The 23,059-nt window shown below is 38.5% G+C and overlaps 1 protein-coding gene across 2 annotated transcripts; it reads right to left on the bottom strand.

The window, feature by feature from the left end:
* Nucleotides 1-3,495: 3,495 nt before the first annotated feature.
* Nucleotides 3,496-22,823, bottom strand: LOC121871868 (iron-sulfur cluster co-chaperone protein HscB-like). 2 transcript variants are annotated; one of them, XM_042374443.1, is made up of 4 exons: nucleotides 22,374-22,823; nucleotides 14,520-14,645; nucleotides 10,948-11,075; nucleotides 3,496-3,910 (listed from the first exon to the last, which is right to left on the bottom strand). In XM_042374443.1, exons 1-4 carry the CDS (start codon nucleotides 22,806-22,808, stop codon nucleotides 3,781-3,783), a joined length of 819 nt encoding a protein of 272 aa, XP_042230377.1. In that variant the 5' UTR covers nucleotides 22,809-22,823; the 3' UTR covers nucleotides 3,496-3,780. The 2 variants fall into 2 exon arrangements, with proteins under 2 accessions (XP_042230377.1, XP_042230378.1); XM_042374444.1 differs by having other exon boundaries at nucleotides 22,691-22,823.
* Nucleotides 22,824-23,059: the final 236 nt, after the last annotated feature.

Here is a 23,059-nt window from a genome sequence, read left to right as displayed (position 1 = left end):
GGCGAATGTAGTTCTCGCGCCAAACAATGGAAGAAGTTTAACGTCAAATGCAGACTTCGGTAGGAGGGGTGAAGGGATCAGCCAATATTACATGATTCGTCACGCATGGAGACATGTAAGTTGCATGGCATACCGCAGAGGAGGAACCTAGGACTAAGAGTTCAGCATCACAGAAAAGGGACCCGAAGCCAGAGAAGCTCAATATTAGAAGCATAAGCCCGAGACCACCAACGGAAGACATATCCTGGGAGGCAGATCACAGAGTATCTTGAAGTGATTGCCAGACGAGATAAGTTGGGAAAGAAGATCACGTCAGTGAAGAGGAGGAAGAAGGTGCGCTATTCTCCAAGAACACAGTTTAGCCAGTGAGGCTTAAGGGTGCTGCGGAGTGCGGAGAAAATGAAGCCCTTCTTTCCCATGTTAAACGTATGAATCGCTATGAAGTCTTCCCATACTCATTAAAATATGGGTTTACATCAAGGTGTGTATCAAGACAACATAAAATTACCGAGTCACAAAAGTACAACCGAAGTTCTTCGCCTTAACCCACAAGCCAAAAGCCTGGCCAGTGATGAGGACAGAGAGACAGCAGAAGATGGACTTGGAGGATTGTCAGGAGGTCATAATAAGGTGGGAAAGATGATGGCATTCACCTGAGGCCATGTAGCCTGCTCCTCTGTTTCTAGAACCAGTTTCCATCCCTAATGCTTTACTCCATCTCTTTCATTAACGTAAGTGTTCAACATAACCTTTTAGTTTTCCTAATCCTAACCTTTTATTTTTCCCAAACCAACCCTTCTATATTACTTAGTTTTTTTCATACCATCATAAAGTTAAGATAAAAATTCTTTTACTACAAATAGTTATGTGTCGTCAAAAGTGGAGTTTTGTGTGTCATTGTTTTACCGAATTAATCCCATATGTTTGTTGTTCATTTTTATGCCGGTTTTCACTTAACACGGGTACCCTGTTTTATTGACCCATTGCGGGTACTACTGTGTATATATATATATATATATATATATATATATATATATATATATATATATATATATATATATATAAATAAGGAAAGCTATGTTTATATACCCAAATTTATGAATTGAAAAATAATCACAACAGAACTCATACTTCAGCCTGGTAGGGAGGGGGCTAGGGGGATGTTGCTGCCCCAGCTGATTCCTGGGGTTTGCTCAATTTGAATTTTACCGGGACCCGAATTCATATAAACAGGGGAAGCTTTCTTAACACAAAAAAGAAGTGGTAATTTAGGAAATTTGTATTAGGGAATTTTCATATCTTGAATGTTCGTATATTGAGGGATACCTGTATTTGTACTATACTGTAATATATATGCAAGATATAAAAGAGAGAAAATAGTGAAAGAATGCAAGAAAACAGTAATAATAACAAAGTACAAAGGAAAAATATGTGTATGTACAGTCGCTGACAAAAGTTCGCTCTCCGTGTTGAAACTGAATCACGGAACTGCGTCTGTGAACTTTACTTACCTTGACTGTTATCTGGTGCAGGTGTGCTGTTTTAGCTCACTTGGGGTCGATACTGCTTCATTTTGGGAGGGAGCAAACTTTTGAGCCTGACTGTACAGCACAGGTATTTATTAATTTCTGACTGCACTGAATACTGTCAAAGAAGATTATCCCTAATCCCCACCCTACATCAACTCAAGAGATAAGTCATGTGAAGTGACTCCTTTGTTCCGTCTTTCTCCCTTGCTTTGTTCTGTTAGTTGGCTGAAGAGGGTCCTAGTATACCAGCTCCGATGTGGGGTTTTACTTCATTTACCAGTGTGACCATTACAATTTCGAAATATCCTCTCCATATTATCAGCTCACCTCGCAATGTACAGTAAGTGTTACATTGATTTATTACGTCATTATTTGCTGTATTATTACTGTTGTAGTACATTATTTTAAATCAATATTTGTTTCCACAGTACAGTAATTCGAAATATAATATTTTATGTGGCAGCCAAGGCATGGTAACTAAGTCTGTTTGTTAGTTGGAATAATGAAGAACAATTTAAACTGAACAGAAAACGAATGAATAATAACACAAAATTCGAAAATTGTCTAATAATGTCAAAATATTCTTTACTCGATTATTTCATAATTTGGGGTAATTCGAGTGACCCAGAGCCCCCTTTTTTGTTGACTGTTTACTGTGCATTTATAGGGAGAAATTTACCTTCATCAAGATGCCCTTCAACCAAACAACTCGTGTAACAAAGCTTACCAATCCATCGGCCTGGAAGCCCTAGGGTCAGTGGTTGGTTATTCACGCCTTTGTTTACTTTACCAACTACTGTATTCTAATGATAAGGAATTAGGAATCAAATGATTACATCATTTAATTCTCCCCATGATATCTGTCTCCTTCAAAGAGGGAACTTAGCTACTGAAGTTGTCATTTTACTCTTAACTTTTATCCTCTTCGCCACTGATCGGCTTGTTAGCCGCTTGGGCGATCGGTCACGTCTCTGATTACTTTTCCTTTTCATTTATCTTTTTCACCAAAAGATCGGCTCGCTAGCCGCCCGGGCGATCGGTCACGTCTCTGTCACGCACTGTTGGCAAATCCTGGGCATGCACCGGCTCCTGAATGTACCTGAACCCGCTCCAGTGTTGGTCAAGTCTTGTCTTGAAAGAGCTCACACTCGGTGCCGTCACCACAACACTCTCTGGTAGATGGTTCCAAGAGTTTACAACCCGCACTCCGAAAAATTTTGCCCTCACAGTTTTCTGGACTTGCGGCTTCTTCAATCTTGAGCTGTGACCCCTTGTGGGGCGAGCGTCCGCCAGCTCTAAGTAAGGACACTCAACTGAGTAGTGCCCTCTGAGATGCTTGTACATCTCAACTAGGTCCCCCCTTGCCCATCTGTAGTATAAGCTAGGCAAGTTCAGGCTCTCCAATCTCTCAGGGTAGCTGAGGTGCCGAAGTGCAGGCACCAGTCTGGTGGCCCTCCTTTGAACATTTACAACCAACTGACAGTCCCTGGCATATCTCTGGGACCAGATGGGGTGACAGTACTCCAGATGGGGAAGCACTTCACTCCTGAAGATCGTTACAATGGACGGACCGTCTAGATATCTGAACGACCTTCTTATAAGACCCAATAATTTATTTGCCTGATTTACCTTCTTGCAATGGCCCGAGAACTTCAGCTCATTGTCAACATACACACCTAGGTCCTTCTCCCATACAGTCTCAACTAATGCAGTTTCTTCATCCCATTGGAACATATGATACGCCTCCTTACCGTTGGTACGCCTCAGGTGCATCCTCTTACACTTCGTGACATTGAATCTTAGCAGCCATTCCTTCGACCATTGTTGGAGCCCACAGAGGTCCTTCTGCAGCTCTTCACAGTCAGCTTGGTTCTTAATTTCCCAAAATAACTTAGCGTCATCGGCAAACATTTGTATGGAGGAGTGTACAACGTCAGGCATGTCATTTATGAAACAAACAACAGCGGGCCCAATACATTGAGTGGGTTTATTATGAGCAAATACTGCCACCTGGAAAAGACACACCTGAACACTGACAGGCTGTGTCCAAGGGGCACTTGGCAATGGTCATATCTTACAGGTCACTCAAAGGCATTGTTGACCATACAAATCTTCATTGTTTATCATTTTTTAAAATACACAATATAAAAAAAACTGTCATCTTCAATGCATTTTCTACAAATTATATACAGTATTAACATAATTTTGTTATCTTAATGTAAACAAAACCAAAAAGACTAAATGCAACAAGTTAATCAATGATTCCATGTTCTCTCTCAAACTGTCGCACTTTTTCATAAATGTTGTTATAATACTTGATCTTGGCAACTACCTTTCTTGCTGTTTCTATGTCATTTGCAGAAAAAGCAACATCAGCTTCTCTGAAATATAAGAAAAAAGATGGAGTAATTCTGAAATCCTGTTTTATGATTGAGTCTATACCAAGCAACTCCAGTATTTTAGTACAGTACTCAGTCCATTAGTGGGTGGGACTAGTTCATTACTTAGTGATACGTTCATATTATAAGTGCCTAAAAAGGCTCATCAAAGCAGTCACAACTTGAGATAGAAGACAATGCATTATGATAATACATTCAGCACATGCACCTGGCAACTGGGCTTGCCATACTGGAGACTTTATTCCGTTCAGTTTCAGACAACTTCTTAGCTACCCAACGGGAGGAGGAAGGGTAGCTAAAGCACCTGATTCGATTTTGGGCATAAAAGAGGATTTCAGGATCAATCTTATACAGTATATGTGACTCATATCAGAAGTTAGCTAGAAAATGGGAAGAAGCAGCATTAAGCACTTCAAAGCCTAAGTGACAGTACTGCATGAGCGGAGTTATCCTTAATTTCTTTTTGTCATTGTAGGGAATGTGGTACGTCAGTCTACAAGTTCGCTAATTTTCCTCAACACAGTTCTCCAGGATTATACTGGACATATATGATTGGCAAATATTATGATAAATGGTGAATCACAATAATGATGTTTTTTCATCCAGGTCTTCAATACAGTACAGTAGTACCTTATAAGAACTTCTACCTGTAATGCGTAGACAAAGTAGTCAGCACGGACAAAATGTGATGCATGTTACGCAGGAGAAAGAATGCTTGAATTTGGGGAAGTAATGGGCATGCTTGTATGAAACCCATTTCAGAAGAAGGTGAGTTGGATGACTACATACGAGTCAGGTGGAACATGGATTAATTATTTGCTTCCCAGGGATGTAAAGGTTATAACAGTGGAAGAATGTGCCTTGCAGCACAGATTGCTTGTGTGGGATATGTTGTTTAAAGGTGCAGAGAAAGGAAGGTGTATGTTTTGAGAGGGAGAGTGTGGAAGTTGAAGGAACAGAATGTAAGAGAATCATTTTATATCAAGTTGAGAAGATTGGAAACATCCAGTGAGAGTACAGGTAAGAGTGTAGAGAGATGCTGGGCCAAAGTAAAGGATGTTCTGCTGAGCACAGCTGACAAGTTGTGTTGCTGGAGGAAGGGCCCAGCTAGGCATGCAGTAGCATGGTAGTGGGATGACGAAGTAAAAGTAAACAGAGTATTAAGGAAAAAAGTAGATGGTATAAGGCCCGGAAGATGGGTGGTAACAAGGAGGAGTACCTGGAATCCCAGCATTGGGCCAGAGAAGTTTACAAAACTAAGAAGCATGAACAGGAGACATTCACAGGTATGTTTAATTGTGCAGATGCAAAAAGAGAGGTTTTCAGAATGGCCAGGCAAATAGTGGGTAGAGACAAGGATGATGTTGGTGAGCAGTGTGTGAGAAATAACCATGGTAATGTGATTGTTGATAATGAGGAAATCCAAGATGCCTGGAGAAAATGCGAAGATAGATTACTGAATGAGGAGTACGAATGGGGCAGGAGTAGCAGAACCAGTACAGGGACCATGGGTGGGGAAAGCAATTGACAAAATGAATGGAAAGGTGACTGGAAGCTATGGGATAGTTGCAAAAATGCAATCATGATGGAATGTACTAATACAGATGACTGGGGAAGGAGTGTGATTATGAATACTTACAAGAGTAAAGGTGCTTGAATGTAGGAACTACAGGGGCCTGAAGCTGATAGATCAGGTTATGAAAGTTACAGAAAGAGTAATTGAGAAATTGATAAGGGAGAGAGTAGCCATGCTAGGTATGGGAACTTCACAGGCAATATTTATGGCCAAGCAGCTGTAAGATAAATATCTAGGGATGAAGAGAAAACTGTACCTGTACTTACATTTGTAGATTTAGAGAAGGCATTTGACATGGTACAGTTCACTCATAAAAGAAACACCCCCCAGTCGAGAGCTCTTGTAACTGATGGCAGTTCAGATTTGGGGGTGAGGGATGGGGTTGGGTTAAAGTGGTGGATCACTGCCGTCTTTACAAACCATTGCCTCAATTCATATCTCGTTTCATGCATACTTAAACGAGGTGAATACAACAGCACAATTACGTTACTTTTACACATTATATTCCAAGATCCTAGCATCACTAAATAATCATGTAATTTTCAACCCTGTATGTATATATGAGGCGCTCCGCATTAAAAGGGGTGAAGCGAAACCCCGGCCAAAATGCTTTTTTTGATGGATATCACTATTTTCACCCTTCCTCTACATGTTGGCGTTGGATGTAACCCTCTAGCTTGAATAGAAATATGGTAGAAAGTCCTTCAAAAATAAGGTGTGATTTCGTCCCAGGCCTGGAGCTACGTATTTGGCTGTGTGCTCAGTCAAAGAAAGTGGCAACATCCCATTCAGAGCGAGAGCCAGTGAGAGCACGCCTCCCTCGGACCATATCCCCTGAGGCAGCCAATCACAATGGATTTCCCCTTGCTACTTCACAGCTCCTCGGCCAATCCGCATGCCCAGATGCTGCCTCCTTCTTAGTTTTGGCACATATTATAGCATAGGAGGTTCAGTGTATGTTTTACTGCTATTTTTTATAACTTCGGCGTAACATTGACGTTATTCGTGTTCCACGGGTGTGAGAAGTACTGTGCAATATCTGCCCGATATTAGAGCAAAACTCAAGTGAGGCCAGGCCTTCTGGTGTGGGTTTAGGAGCCCATTATTCCTGAGAGTATGTTTAGTGACACTAGTGCTCACGTGGACACCCCAGTAAAGCTTGGTGATAGTGATTTTGGTGGTGAATTTAGTGTAGATTATGGTGATACAAGTGCTACTGTACCGGTGATGGTGCAGGTGATGTGCATGAGAATGTTGGGGAGACATCCGCTTGTAAAAACTCAATGCGACAGTGATGAAAGATATAGAATACGATGATGATAGTGATAATGAGCCACAACAGGATGAAAGTGAGTCTCTTAATGACAGTAACACTGTGATTGCTGGAAAAAACCATACATCACGTTATGAACCATCGGAAGATCTTTTTAGAGACTATGATGACTTACCTGTCGACAATAAAAGTGACTCACAGCATGATGAAAGTGATTATCATAATGACAATAACACTTTGAACGCACAGAATAACTCTTTCGCGTGTTACGAAGCATCCAAAGATCTTTTTGCCGACTGAGTTAAAAGACAATGTGGCATGCATTGACGATGATAATGAAGGTGAAAGTGAGCTTGAAATAGATGAAACTGAGTATACTCATAATACAAAAAGTGACTGCTATGCATCACAAGACCTTTTTGCAGATTGTGATCCGATACAGAGTTACGTGACATCCACTGACGGCAATAATGATGATGATGATGAAAGTGAGTAATGGTAACACAAACAGTGACGCTAATGTATCACAACAAGAACATACAGACTGTGAGGAGGTATAAGTGGACACTGACGAGACATGCATTGACCTTGATAGTGATGAAAGTGAGCCTGACCCAACGAATGCTAGTGAAAACAAGCCCATAGCTCAGTCTTATAATGAAACTAAACTGTTGCCGGCATCAATAATTTAGTTAATGAAGAATCTGTGTGGCGATTTTTAGAGAGGGCAGAGAAAGACTTTAATCAGTACGTGATTGATTATGACGAGGCTATTCAAGTTATACAAACTCCTCAGGCTTTACAAAACTTCAACTTACTACGATCTTCAGGGATAATAAAAAGAAGGAACTAAACAAAGTAAGATTGTAATACTATTATCATAATACTGTTTTTACCAAGATTATGCAAACTTTCTCCGCCTTTGTATTCGTATGTTAATTACGTGGGGGGGGGATGAGTATGCACAGTAGTGGCATTTCCTTATTATTACACACTTATACTGTACTTAATATTAAAAATTTTTGGGTAATAATAGGGACAGAAAGATAAATACTGATAGGAAAATGAGTTTTTTATTATTATTTAATTTTGGGGGGTTTATGGGGAAGACAAGTGCTGTTTTTGGTGATCATTAACTCGTTTTATAGTATTAGCTCAAAATAATAAAAACAAATTATTGCAGAAAAACGCGATTATTGTTGGTTTGAAGATCAAACAACTGTACATCACAGGTAGTTCTTCTCATTCAACTAGCGATAAAATAATAACAGGTATTCACAGTACTGTACTAACTTCCAGTTTTCACAGTTTGCTAGGAGAGGGATTGAGCTGCATGATAAAAAAAAAATAACCCTCTAGCTTAAAAAACAAAAAAGTTATGGTTGTTTGAACTTCAAAAAACTTTAAATGTATTTTTCTCAGCTTTTTTAATTTTGCTCTTCATCCCCTTCTTATGCGGAGCGCCTCATATGGTATGGGTGGTTTCCATGCAGGAATACATTGCCCCAGTAATGATTACATCAAATGCAAAATCTTAATTTCTCAGTTTGCTTTTTATTACTTGAACACATACATGTGAGTGGGGGATGTATTAAATAATATTTTATTAATAGAATGCAACAACGTATTTTTCCGTCCATCTGTCTGTCTCATCTTAGATCAATGCATAGAGAGAGAGAGAGAGACAGACAGACAGAGTGAGAAAGGGTGCTACTCTCCAACATATATGTGATTTTGCATGAGTCATTTGTACTGATACAGGCATCTTCCGGATTATGGAAGGGTTCCGTAACCACAACGTGGAAACAGTTTTCCCATTGACTCTCATTATATAATTTGAGATGCATTTACAAGGAATTTTGGGGGCCAAAAAACATAACATACAGGGTATCCTATCCTGACCTCACGATGTTTGAAACCATACTGCTTTCATGGATATTTATGCCCTCCTCAACAACGAGGAAAGACCTCTCCCCAATACATTCATTCAAACCAGGGTCGAGTGAGTATACAAGGGAACTCTCCTTTTTACAGAATAAGCTTTGTATGGACATAGGTATAATATGATGAATAAGGTCATTTTAGTGATGACATTAATATCTTAGAACATAATGCATAAAGGTAACATAATTATGCTGTTATAGTCACCTTGTATTAGTTGTGCATGAGACAAAACATGGCCTGAAGAAGTGGTTCTTGTACATGGAAGTGATTCACCAATTCCCCCCCCCCCCCACGTCAGGTACTGTACACTGTTACCAGAACTGATAGGCCACGAGTTCCAAGATCTCTCTCCCGGGAGGGGGGGTTCTTTTATAAGTGACTGTACCATGTGAAATAGTAAAGTGAACAATGAGAAAACTAAGAGTTGAGGAGTACTTTGTTGGAGTGGTTATGGCATTACATGAGGACTCAAGGACTTCTCAATTTGAGGTGAAAATAGGAGTCCACCAGGGTCTATCTTGAGCTCCTTTCTATTTACCATGGTGCTGGAGGCAATATCACGGGACTTTAGGGCTGGCCTTTCCTGGGAGTTGTTGCATGCTGATGACTTAAGTGTTGATAACAGAGAGTATTGAAGAGGCAATGGAGAAATATAAGAAATGGAAGGATGGAATAGAGGCAAAATGCCTGAGTGAATTTGGCAAAAACTCAATAATGCATAACACATGTGGAAGTTGGATACAGAAGAGGTGTAGTGGAGTAGATGGCAGATTGGGATGTTGCTGACTTTAAGTGTTTCTGTATGTGCAGGTAATTATGTGCCTGCAGCAAGGTTGGAGAAACTCAATGTTAGGGATATGCCCCTGACCTGAGCCGATGAGCTGTCTTACCTGGGCAACATGATTAATGTCAGTGAAGGTGCTGAAGCCTGTTCAGTTGCAAGAGTCAGGAGTGGCTCTAGGAAGTTTAGGGAACTGCTGCCTTTATTGGTGGCAAGAGGACTGTCCCTCCTAGTGAAAAGAAGAATGTGTACTGTTTTGTATGTAGCTGGTGTGAGAAGTGAGATGTTAAAGAGGATGACTTGAGTCAGCTGATATGAAAATGGTGATGTGTAATGTGACACTGAAAGAGAGAAGGTTCTGTTTAGAGCTAAGAGGGCAGCTGGGAATTGAGGGTATTGGTGAAATTCTGCAGAGGCAGACAGTTGGTATGGGCATGTGGACAGAATGGAGGAGACCAATTGGATCAAGAGGTACAGGAGTCTAAATGGTGATGGGAGGATGGCCAGGGATAGGGTAAGAATGACATTAGAGATAGGAACCTGACAAGATAGAGTGCAAGAGACCAGGCAGCATGGAAAGCTGACATCAGGTGACCATGTTTAGCTGATGCAAGCATGGAAAAATGCTGTAAAATAATGATGATGATATATATCTTATTTTCATATAACATTGCAAAATCATTGAATTGTTGCACTGTACAGCTAATATGAACCATGATTGTCAGCGAGGTATATAGTACAGTACAGTATTTTATTAGTTAATACTTTATTGGAATGTTATTTAATTACAAAAATTCCACGGGGGTATAACGACCTAAGTTTAAGAAAGACAGTTTTGATCGTTCTTCTACTGTGTTAGTATTTGTTCCAATATGTAAATAATGAAACAATTCCCATACCAGCGGTGAATTAAAAAAAAAAGTTAAGTAGGATATATATACTATACTGTATGTCAACAATTAGAGTAAAATCTACTTAGGAAGCTTGTGAAAATGTGTTTAAAATCATTACGTTCATTTTCATAAAATTGTTTGGTTTAGTGAGGGGTGAGGGAATAAAACATGGGGGACTTGATTTTCAAATACAGTATGGCATTTTTGAGGGAATGATATTTTAAACAAGTATTACACAAGCTATTTTCTGCAGCAATACAGGGTGAATGAGCAGCTAGTGGGTTATTCCACCCCCTCGGCAGGATACTAGTCTAAAGAATGCCTATTCCACCATGATCAAAGATGCTTACTTAACTGTACTGTACACTCATTGATGAATGTGCAAAGTTCCAGCAGGAATTCAAACATGGGAAGATTAACAAAATAAGATATTCTGTAAACAATAATATGTAGAAATTGGTAAATAAATATTCAAAATTAATTTAAATCATTGAGATTCACTATTAGTTTGTGCATGCATTTCTTTTTTGTCTTGCTTTCCATGAAACATACCTAAGGAGTCCATCTAGTATTTCTTGGTTGTGTTGACCGATAGCTTGGACAGTATCTTTGTTGTCTGCTTCAGCTAATTTTTCATTTACCTCCATTATTTCCAAAAGAAATTTTGGGTCCATGTCAAGCTGAAATTAGGAATATTGTACTGTACATTTTGTATTTAATGGAAATTTTATTATTGACTGTAGATACGAACAGTTTGTAAAAAAAAATAGGAATTAAGAGGTAGTTTAAGAAATTCGAACTATACATATAAACAATTTGTAATTTTTTTTTAAATATTTAGACATTATGAGGAATGGCGGGAAAAATAAGTTACCCACAGAAGACAGCCTATGGCAATTATGAGTTAGAAAACATGATGGAATATGGGCTCTAAATAGATTAATGGTACTATGGGTGAAGACATGCAGGGCAGTACTGTACACTTGTTAAGGCAATTGAACTTCTATTGGACTGTACTGGTATTAAAAAAAAAAAAAAAAGTTAAATGAAGCAGTCATCCCCTGATGCTGTGTGCCTGGTCTCAAAGCTTTTTTTTATTTTTAAGACCACTCCACCTGGACTTTTAAATTATTACACACACACACACACATACAAAGGTCATTCAATAAGTAACAAGACTTTGATGTAGGCAGCGAAGGGAAGGGCAAGTGCAGCGATCATGTTATGACATGTTTAGACATGCATAGGCTACTGCACATCTTCATCTGTTTGTTTACTCAGTTCATTTGATTAGTCTCGAGTGAGTGTTGCAATAACAATGAGCTGTCCGCTTGAATTTTGTACTTTGGAAGAACAACGATGTTCGTTTTTAAATTCGGAAAGGATAAAACCAAGGAAAATTCATCGCAGAAGCAATTGCATCAGTCAACCTAACATTTACAAGTGGGTTGAACAATTCATAAATGGTCGAACAAACATTGTGGGTGAAGATTGAGCCAGACAACCTGTCGAAGTTCAGCACTCGCATTACACAGCATACGTAAGAAATTATTAGAAAACCGGGCTGGGAGATGTGGCTGCACCCTACATAGTCCAGATCTCGCACCATCAGACTACCACATGTTTGGTCTGCTCAAAACATGTTTACTTGGAAAACATTTTTCAAATAATGAAGAGGTGAAGAAAGAAATCCAAAATTGGTTACTCAGCCGAAACAAATTTTCCCAGCGGGAATAAAACAACGGTAGAAAGATGGAACAAGTGCAAAGCTGTAGAGGGAGATTATGTGAGAAAAATTGGTATATGGTCATTAATGATAAGTCATTACTTCTGCAGTTACAGTACAGTATATTCATTTGTTTTGTTACTTATTGACTAACCCTCGTATACAATATACAGAAAGTTGTTTTCTGTTATTACTCAATAAGCACTGCCATCTAGGCTACTGTCCCTAGATCTGATGGGCACAATACAGTAGTGTACATGAGTCCCCTCTAAACCAGTCAAGTTATGAACATAAACTTTAGATGATCATAAACACCCCAGACTTCTGTACTACTGTACAGTACATAACTGCATAGAGAAACACAAGTGATCGTGGGCCCTTCGTGACCGGTGAAAGTTTGAACGCTCGTACTTGGCTAGCGTACAGCAAATGAGGGTGCGCCAAGTCCGTAGACTTGCATGGTTAATTAGGGTGCGCCAAGTCCGTGGACTTGCATCGTTTTCCATCGTAAATAAAATGGTTAATTAATGCCTTCCTAAAGAAACCATCGACATGGGACCAGGTTTGTTCCACTCTACGAATTTTTTGCCATTTTTCCACGAAGTTTGATGAAAAACGATTGTGCCGTTTCGGCTGCCCAGAACAGACAGACAGACAGAGCCACGGCTATTTCTATAGTATATTAGACAAGTGATCGTGGGCCATTCGTGCCCAGTTCGCTATATAGTTCGAAAAAACAGTAATGGAGGGAATATTTGGAGAAGTGCGCTCATGGTCGTGGTTGTTATATTCATGGTCGTGGTTGTTAAAATCATGGTTGTGGTTGCTATAATCATGGTCTTGGTTGTTATAATCATGGTTGTGGTTGTTATTATTATGGTCGTGGTTATGATCATAGTCGTAGGTGAAATAATCATAGTTGTGGTTGTTATAATCATGGTCGTAGTTGTTATAATCATGGTCGTAGTTGTTATAATCATGATCGTGGTTGTTATAATCAGGTTCGTGGTTGTTATAATCATAGTCGTGGTTGTTATAATCAGGGTCGTGGTTGTTATAATCATAGTTGTGGTTGTTACAATCATGGTCGTGGTTGTTATAATCATAGTCGTGGTTGTTATAATCATAGTCGTGGTTGTTATAATCATGGTCGTGGTTATAATCAGTCGTGGTTGTTATAATCATGTTCGTGGTTATGATCATGGTCGTGGTCGTGATACTTACAGTATCTAATATACTATAGGAAAGAATAGAATAAAGGTTAGAATAATTAGTTAAAGAAATATTCGCCATAAGGAGAGAAATAAGTACACACTGTAGCCTCGTAAGGTCCGAAAATGGTCTGGTAAAGTTGAAACTGCGCATCCAGACGCATGATGAAACTCAGCTCCCCCCACCTGTTATCTCTAACTACCTGTATTGTCTGTTTTCCCTTCTTTCTTCTATTTACTCATCTTCCTTCCTTTACTAATCCAAACAACATTAAAAAAAAAAAGTAGGCGAAGAGAAAAAGTGGGGAGAGGAGGAGGGAGCCGTACGATAACTGCAATCGTCCGGCCGGCTGACAGCGTACAGCGACATCTGTTGCCAGTGTAAATAAAATAAATAATTAATGCGTTCCTAAAGAAACCATCGACATGGGACCAGGTTTGTTCCACTCTACGAATTTTTTGCGATTTTTCCACGAAGTTTGATGAAAAACGATTGTGCCGTTTCGGCTGGTCAGAACAGACAGACACACGGCTAGTCCTATAGTATATTAGATAATACTGTATACGGTATGTATAATACTGTAACTAGTCTGTTGTCCCATCCTACAATGCAATTTTTTTTCATAATTTATATAATGTATGTACTGTACCTGTACTTTTTTAATTTATACTCCTACAATTCACACAATCTAAAAAAAAATGATGTTATACATTAAAATTTTTTGGTATAAAAGTACTGTATGTTGTATGCAAGGCTGGAAGATATAACAATTGCCATGGACATAGACTGTACCTTGTACATAATACTGTTGACAATAGTTTTCTTCAATTTTTTTTCCTTGACTATTTGTACAGGGGTTAAACTTTTTCATAATTTTTGCATCGTATTTTTTACAATTTAAAGTACCACAACTTGTGTTACTCAGAACTAAAGTTATAAATTTCAACTTTTGTCCCAAAGTATGTACTAATGTGTTTCTGTACTGTAAACATAAATTGAATGCTGTTATAAAAGTTCACACAAATTGAAGATTTTTAATGGAAATAAAGAGTACTGTAACTAAAATAATTTTTATATTTCTTTCAAGAAACTACTGTCGAGTCTTTTTTTTACTATATACAGTACCATTCAGTGTATAAATTAATTTCATGCTTCCTTAGTTCTTAAATCAATATAAATTATTCACCTGTCCTTCATGAAGAGACTGTCCAGCAAGATCTAGCAGATACAGAGCACGTTCCACTGGATGATTCAGACAACGATAAGCCTTGTTAATTGCTGATGAATATTCCATTGCCAACTGCTGTTCTTTCTGAAAAATGGAAGACTGATAGCCAAATTTTTCTAACAGTGCCCATAGCCAGGCAATTCTTGTTGCTGTGTTAGCTAATTTTGGGGGCTAAGCCATCCTCCTACACAGTACCTCTTTTGATAAATGAGAGCTCATGTTATGGATGCACATTACAGCTAGCACCCCCAAAAGGAGATTAGAAGCAAAGGTTGCACTTCAGAGGTAGTAGGCCTAGATCCACTCAGGTGTTGCAGTGCTTGAAGTTAGTCTAGATGTTCTTGAGTTAAAAAATGTGTTTTACCATTTATACAGGCAGTGTATTGATTAATTATCAGTGTCCCCAAACTCCAGTCATTTTCACTGAATAAAATACATTATATCTGAATTTGGTGATAATTGTCTGTCGTTTAAATCAGCTTGGTGTTTGCAATACAGTACATGTACTCAAATTTTACTGACTAAAACTGCACCACTATTATTAATGGTGCCCCAAAAATCAATGGATGCTTTAGTATCATCCACAGCATCATCTACTGAATGTAAGTGAGAAAAAAAAACTTGGACAAGAAAATAGAATTGGAGTGATCAATGTCTATTATTTGAAGGCTAATCAGTAGCAGATACTGAGGTTTTACAGTGATACTAATTCAAACAAATTAACTAAAAAGCATAAAAATGTAAGAAAGTTTAAATTTCTAGATTAACTATTTACTGTATTTGTCAGCTGACAAATTCTCATACATCTGGAGGGTCGATGACACCTCGCATACCTCGCAGTCTTCTCAGCACTTCAACACACACCACTGTTTTAATTTTTATATCCTTATGCATACTGCATAATGCTGTACAAACTTACTTGTGTACACATACTGTATACTGTACAGTGATCCCTCGGTTAACGAACGCCTCGGTTCATGAAATTTCGGTTAACGAAAAGAATTCGGTTAACGAATTCCTTATGAATTCTTCTCAACATGTTTTCGCTTGCTCACCAGCTGGAATATTAGTCCGCCAAGACAGTAATCGGTTCTAGGGCTTAAATTCGTTCCCATTTGAGTAAATATCAAGAAGGTTGTACTATTTAATAATTTTACAAGATTTATATTAAAATTTTTAGTCATTTTAACAATTACTGAACATAATTGAAGTACAGGAAACTAGTTTTTAGCGTGCCAAACAGCCATTTGACTCACCCAGCAGGTGTCAGTTTGTGTCTGCTCAGTGGAGGTAACATCTTGCTTGAGACTCTCTTGAACATAAACTATTTTTACGTTTTTACAGTACAATTATTGGTCATTTTGAAATTTATTTTACATATTGACAATATATAGTGCAGTGCAGTGTTGATTTAAAGAAAATAATCTTGAATTACACCAAGTGAACTAAAATTTTTTTGGGTGAAATGGCGGCATGAAGCATGGGGTGATTTCTCTTCCACCCCCACTTCCTTCTCTTCTCCCTTCTCCTCCACCCCCACTTCTAATTCCAATCATCATCATCATCAACCAGGAGCCTTCTACATGCACACCTCAAAGTAAGTGTACTTTACTGCATTTATTTTTAGTTTGTATGTAATTATCGGTGAGCTGGAACCAATTACCCAAAATCTCATTGAAACAATGGTTTCGGTTAATGAAATTTTCTGTTAACAAATGACCTTCTGGAACGAATTGTGTTCGTTAACCGAGGGACCACTGTATAGTGTATAAGATATGATAATGAGTACACCTTGAGACCACACGTTCTTCCAACCTCACATGCATAAATCTCTTTACATACAACTACAAGATCAATGGTTCTCGACACAATGACAAACAGCTACCGACTGGCTGGTGTTAATTTCTTTCACTGTACATTACTTACTGCATTATATATTACAGTGTACTGGTATTTATTTATACAGTAAATAATTGTACAGCAAGTTGCCAATTTATGTCAGTAACACAGTATTTTCATTTTGATAAAAGTTATATAGTATAACAAATTGGTGAAAATTTTCTAAATGCAGTAAGTCATGCCTATCCGACGTAACATTATTTTTGCCGCAATGAGCACTAAAACAATTCAAACTGCATAACAGAAACAATGTCATGCGGTACTGTTGCTAACAGCTGAGTACCTTGTATTCAAAGCAGCAATGATGTGCCCCCAGATACATTAAATAATATTCCCCATGATTATTTTTGTGACAATATCTCAAAGCCATCGGGCTAGAAAATATACTGTCGTAATCCTTTAACTACCGTAGATACCCGTGTGTAGTTCGAGTTTTTAAGACCAAATTTTTTGGCAAAAAATTGGGGGTCAACCTCTACACGGGTAATAGTTTCGTTAGGTTGAAAAATATTTACCAGTTACTGCCAGTAAAAAATGGAAACGACGCACCACCAACTGTGAGTGTTGGTACAGTTGCCAGGGCAGATCTCTTGCATCATCATAGCAAGCCCAAAGTGGTCAAATGTATGGTATGGTAGAACAGGACGATGTAAAACATAAAGTATTCATCTTTAAAAGTTTATTTATAGATATTACATCAATTTTTGTTCAATAAATTTGAAACATCAATCTTTGTTAATTAAATTTGAAACAAAGGAAAACTACGATACCGTGTTTCTGTACTTGAATGAATATATTCTCAGAAATAAATATGGAAATGTAATATTTTTGCTAAAATGACGTACGTATTACAGTGGAAAGTGGGATAAAATTGTGACGAAAACAATGACTTTCGCTTACCTTTCGTAGTTCAAAAGATGTTACTGTAATCGCTTTTCGAATGGTTTTCAGTTAAAAAACTGTTGTATTACAAAAATATTCCCTCCTAATTGACTTGAATAAATACTTGAAGGGAAATATACAATATTTTTTTGAAACTACAGTAGGCTCTCGCCAATAACGACTTCCACAATAACGTTTTAGACAATAACGGTAAATTACAATAGATATCCATTTTCGATAACGTCTGGATTCTCTTGAATAACGGAAATTTCGCGGGAAGCGTCTGAGCGCATCAATGATAGCGTTTGTTTGCCGCCATGTTGATGACGTAGTTGTCCACTCCGCCTCACTCTCACACACGCTCAGTGGAATAGAGTGCTGCGCCCACGTGTGAGATTTTCGCCACTATAACCAGTGGTTGTTAGGGTCGGTGATCAAAAATGGCTTCTGCATTCTTGCCTGTGGGGACTAGGGGAGGTGGTGGAGGGAGTGATTTGCCACCTGAATGACAGGGAACTTTTAAAGTGAGGAAATTGAACTGTCCTGAGTCTACAGTGCGAAATATTAAGAGGAACTTAGAGGAGACCAAGAAGAGTATTGTGCTGGCTAAAAATATTTCGGTAGTGATGGAAATGCGAGGCGAGCTATGAATGATAAAGGCGATAGAAACAGGCTGTTAGTGATAACAGAGCATTTTCTTGTGAAATGGTTAGCCTGTAGAATGAAAGACAGTGCAAGTGTTAGTGAACCTCAGATATGGAACAACCATCACACCAAGCACCTCAAAAACTCCCCCAAGCTAAGTGTTATATTACTCAAACTCTTTATTTTGATGATTGAATAACAATTCTTTTTATTTCAGCTAACAAAAAGTGTTAGGAGGGCTTCAAGGGGGATAAATGGGTGAAATTCTTGTGGCGACGGCACCAATAAACCCTTTTTACATGTATTTTAATGTCACACAAATAACATTTTCGCTAATAACGGTGTTTTTCAGGCACCTATTAAACGTTATTGGTGAGAGCCTACTGTACCCGCGTTTCAGTGTAAAGTGTCGTAATAATAAATGGTAAACAATTTGCCTTCGGCACTTGGTGTTTCAGGCATGGCGAGCCTCAGTTTATAGGACGTAGAGTGTTTTTACTGAAGGTTTTGTTGTTCCATTACTCTCAAAAACTTGGGTCGACCTATAAACGAGGAATATCATAAATTAACGATTTCTTGGTCAAAAAATCAGGGTCGACTTTTTTTTTTTACGGGAATTAGCCCACCTGGGCACAGGTCAAACGACCCACAATGGAGCCTGGGGGGGCGCAAAAAAAAAGAATGGAAAGAAATTGAAAATATAGAAAATAGGTTATACTGTATTAATCTACACCACGAACGAGGTAGAAATATAGACGAGTATATACGGGAACTGTAAACCTCTATCTCTCTATTTAAAAATCATCACTATAGAGTTCCATGCATGGACACTACCAAATATTAACCGTAGTTCTAGTGATATACTTCATAAATTATTAAAAAAAATTTCCTTGCTTCTCAATTTGACTTGCATCTAACATACAAGTAGGTGGATAATCTTTGATTACCTCAAGGAGAAGCAACCCTGCCTCATCAGTTAAGAGGGTGCTTGGAAGTCCTACATACAGAGACCAATTTCCACTGTCAAAGTGGTTTGACAATAGGAGGGCATCCAGTTGTAGAATTTTCTTCAAAACCAGAATATCCTGCCATCAAGTAATCACGGCTATCTTATGAATGTGTGGAAAAAGGCTGCACAATGCTGGTGATGATAAAACATTTTTTTTTAATAAATCCCCCCCCCCCCAATGGAAAAACACCCCAAATTAAGTGTGGGCTCTTCTGATTCTCTGAAATACTTTTGCCAAAGCAAGTCAGGCTGAAGTGTGAATCACAAAGGCACTACTTTAACTCGAGGTTTCTGGAATTTTGTTTATAGAGCGTTTGTTAATGTGAAAGAACTATTTTACATGTATTTAAGAAACAGAATATAAGCTGTGGCCTTCATTCCTTTGACAGTGTTTGGTAATTGTTTGGATCTTGACTGCTGCTACTTTGGCAGACAATTTTGGTCTCATTTTGCTCAATATTTGATGCTTAATGCAATGAAGATAATAGTCTTTTTGGGGAGGAAATGCTAATTTTTTCAACTTCCGAGTTGAAAATCATTAAGTAAAAACTTTTTTTTTTACTATGACATAACCTTGACTAACCTAATCTTTCCAATCATAACCTAACCTAACCTTACCAATTATAACCAAACCTAAAAAATCCTGGTAAATATTGATGACTAACCCTTGGCCGATTTTTCATAGAAAACGATAATAAAATTGCCACAGTTTCATTGTGTTTTATAGTGGAGACTGTTGTAGTTTGTGCAATTGTGTTAAAAGGTGGTTATTTCTAAATTAAACCTAACCTGAGTTGAAATGAAAAACAAGCAGAAGAAGCACTGTTAGAAGACCTCACCAACCTAACCAAATAAACCTACCTAACCTAACTTCCTCGTCATGAGGCTCTGCTCCCCGGACCCCCCAGTATATTTAACAGAAAGAACTTACTATGATATGGTGTAATTTTCCGTTTTTTGTGGACATAGAGTAGCAGTCCATTAGGGTGTGACCGTTGCCCTCCAAAAATAAAAAAATGGTCCTACAATGCTGTTCAAAGTTTTAGTGATGTGTATTTATCTAGGAAACACCCCTGTAAATTTTCTTGGAGATCAGTGCATGTTAGAGCTAGCACCGTCGGCTTTACAAAATAACAAGGAATATTATTATCATCTAATGAATAAATTTAGTGGAATTTCTTTTATTAGACTTATAAGATATACGAACACCAAATGATCGATCATATCAATCTTAATACCCCTAAAACAATATTATAGATTAGTACGAAATACAATAATCCCAATAATTGCATTTCTAGGTTCAAGTCCCATTTCTCTCAACTGGCGTACAATGAAAAAAAAGAAATACTACTACCCCGCAATGCCTGGAGTGTTTGAGGAGCGCCAGCAGGAGATGGCTGACTTCTTCCGTGAATCTCTAGCCCAACCATTTACACGTGGCCACTACAAGGAGCTGGTAGAGCTTTGTCTGCTGCTTGTAACTAGATCCGAGCCAGTGAACTTCACGATGGTCTACCTCGGCGCACTTCACAAAGCAAGGTGGATGACTAAACTGCTCTATACCCATCAAGATTGTTCTTTTGTCAGGCCAGATCAAAGAGCAGTTTCCCAATGCCGAGGTTGTGACTAAAAGTCAAATCAGCAAGTTAGAACGGTTTGCTGTGTTCACAGTCGCTGTTTATGTCCCATGGTGGATTGTTTGCCCCGTTCCAGCAAGAGCGCCACTGAATGACTTGAATTTGGTCGAAACCTTGGCTGAATTTGCCCCATATGACGCCACAATAGTTGACAAAGCACGTGTGGCACTCGGTAGACACACTTGGTACCTAACTGAAGAGTTGGCCCCACTGGCTTTGTTCTCGTCCCAAGTACAAGAAAGGACAAAAGAGGAGATGAGGAAGGCCCTTCTTTGCCATGAAGGCACTGAAGTTACTAAGTGAGTGGGGCTCAATCATGGGGACTATGGAAACTCATATCTTCCCCCTGTCCCAGAAAGTGGCACTGCCCTGGTGGACTTAATTGGGCCTGACTCAAGCCGGTTCTTCACCATTTTAGGCATGCCCTATCAGTTTCTCCACAGTCCAGCCAGTGAATGGGCGGATCATGACGACTACCTGAATATGAAACGGGTTGTGGACAAGCTTCAGGTCGTCAATGAGGCTGCAGAGCGTGGTGTAAAAACTTTGCCATGACATTCTTAATGTTGCCAGGGATGAGGAGCGCTTTCAAGAAGTCCTTCAAGTAGTTGAAAATAACAGACTCCGCGTTCCTAATCAGCGCAAACGATCATCTGCTTCCGAACAAAAATCATGGTTTCTTGCTCTAGAGCAATATACCTTGTGAATATATGATAAAACCCCTTAATGTACCATGAGAGAATAAGAATGATTAACTATTTGGTGTTAATGATAACAGCTTTTAATTAAGACAGGCAAATGATCTGTGTTAATATCCTTTATGATGGTTGTGTAATCTCATATATAGGCGCGTATGCCGTATAAGCAAAATCGCTATTTTTCAAATTGCTGGTGCTCATTCAAATATGCATGAATCTTAAAAAAATTGCACGTGGGTATTTTTTATGTCAATATGCAACACCAAAATTTTGAACAGCATTGTAGGACAAAGTTGGGGCAACTGTCACACCCTACCGTCCATACCGAATGGCTCATAAGCATAAACTGAGCATCAGCGTCAATCCAGCCCCAGCCGACGGGGTGTTTTGAATTACGTCAATATGATTGGCTGTTTACATCCTGGGATGAGATGACATTGCCACATTATTGCCGAGAAGACAAAGTAGTGCGCATGCCTAATTATCTTCCAAACGAAGCATTTGCACAAGAAATGATTATCATATCAGAGGTCACTGATGAAAAAAAAAAAAATAAATAAATAAAAAATAACACATTGGTAGGTCAGTCGTCAATATTAACAGAAATCTTATGTGTTGTCACAGTGAAGTCACAGAGTGGCTGATGTGGAGAATGATCGAGAGTTCAGAGGGGCTGGGATGATACCATCTTCAGTTGATAACTTTCCCCGTTGAAAAAAGCTGACTTTCATAACAAAAATCACTTTCAGGTATTCGTCATTTCCACAATTTCGGTTTCAGTTCCCTCAGTATTTGTAGCGATTCCACATAAAGACTATCTCCATTGCATTTAGCATCAAATATTAAGCAAAATGAGACCAAAATTGTCTGCCAAACAAAAGCAACAGTCAAGATCCAAATTTTAGCCCATTTTTTTGCTAGTTCAATATCAGATTTAATATACTGTATACATTAGAACCCAAGTGCAAATATCCTATACTCAAAACCCCCAAATCTGATAATTTCATGGCACCTGTTTTCAACATATACATTGAGGACATACCTCTGTCTTCAAAGAATGTTTATCCGGATGAAATTGAACTTGAAGTTTCTTAAAAGTCTTGGCTAAAACCTTCCTATCTATATTAAATGCCTCTTCAATTCCAAGTATTTCATAATAATTCAATTTATAATCTAGTGGTTGCAAGCTGTTACATTTATTACAAAACGGAATGTACTGTGCCTGTATAGTGTCACAGTTCCAACATTTAATTAATATACTTGTACTACAGAACTTCACCGGGCTAGGAAACTTTGATAGGGGTCTACATAACTTCATCACAACAGCGTTAGAATTAAATTTCCAATTCTCTTGCTTACGTATATCTATAGACTGACACAACTCTAAATTACAGGCATATTTTGAATACGATAAGGACGTTAAATTCCATATTAAAGGAAATAATTTGCCACGCTGAGTAAGTGTCTGCACCGCCATGTTTGTTGTGGTAGTCAGAACAATAGTCACACTGCTACTTTATTCTCTTAACTCGTCTGGGTTTCGTTATAAGCTACATTTATTTTCATCATCATATTATTACCAACGATAATTTACCTATTATATGTATAGAAATAGTGAGACGGTGACGGTAAGTAAACTGAACTATTCCATGGGTGAGGGTACTATTAATATGACTTATACTTGGCTGAGAGTTGGGGTCCCTCAGTGTGTTGTGTGGACTAGTGTAA

Source organism: Homarus americanus, unplaced genomic scaffold (assembly GCF_018991925.1).
Source record: "Homarus americanus isolate GMGI-L3 unplaced genomic scaffold, GMGI_Hamer_2.0 scaffold39675, whole genome shotgun sequence".
Taxonomy (NCBI): domain Eukaryota; kingdom Metazoa; phylum Arthropoda; class Malacostraca; order Decapoda; family Nephropidae; genus Homarus; species Homarus americanus.
This window is presented reverse-complemented; position numbering and strand designations above follow the sequence as displayed.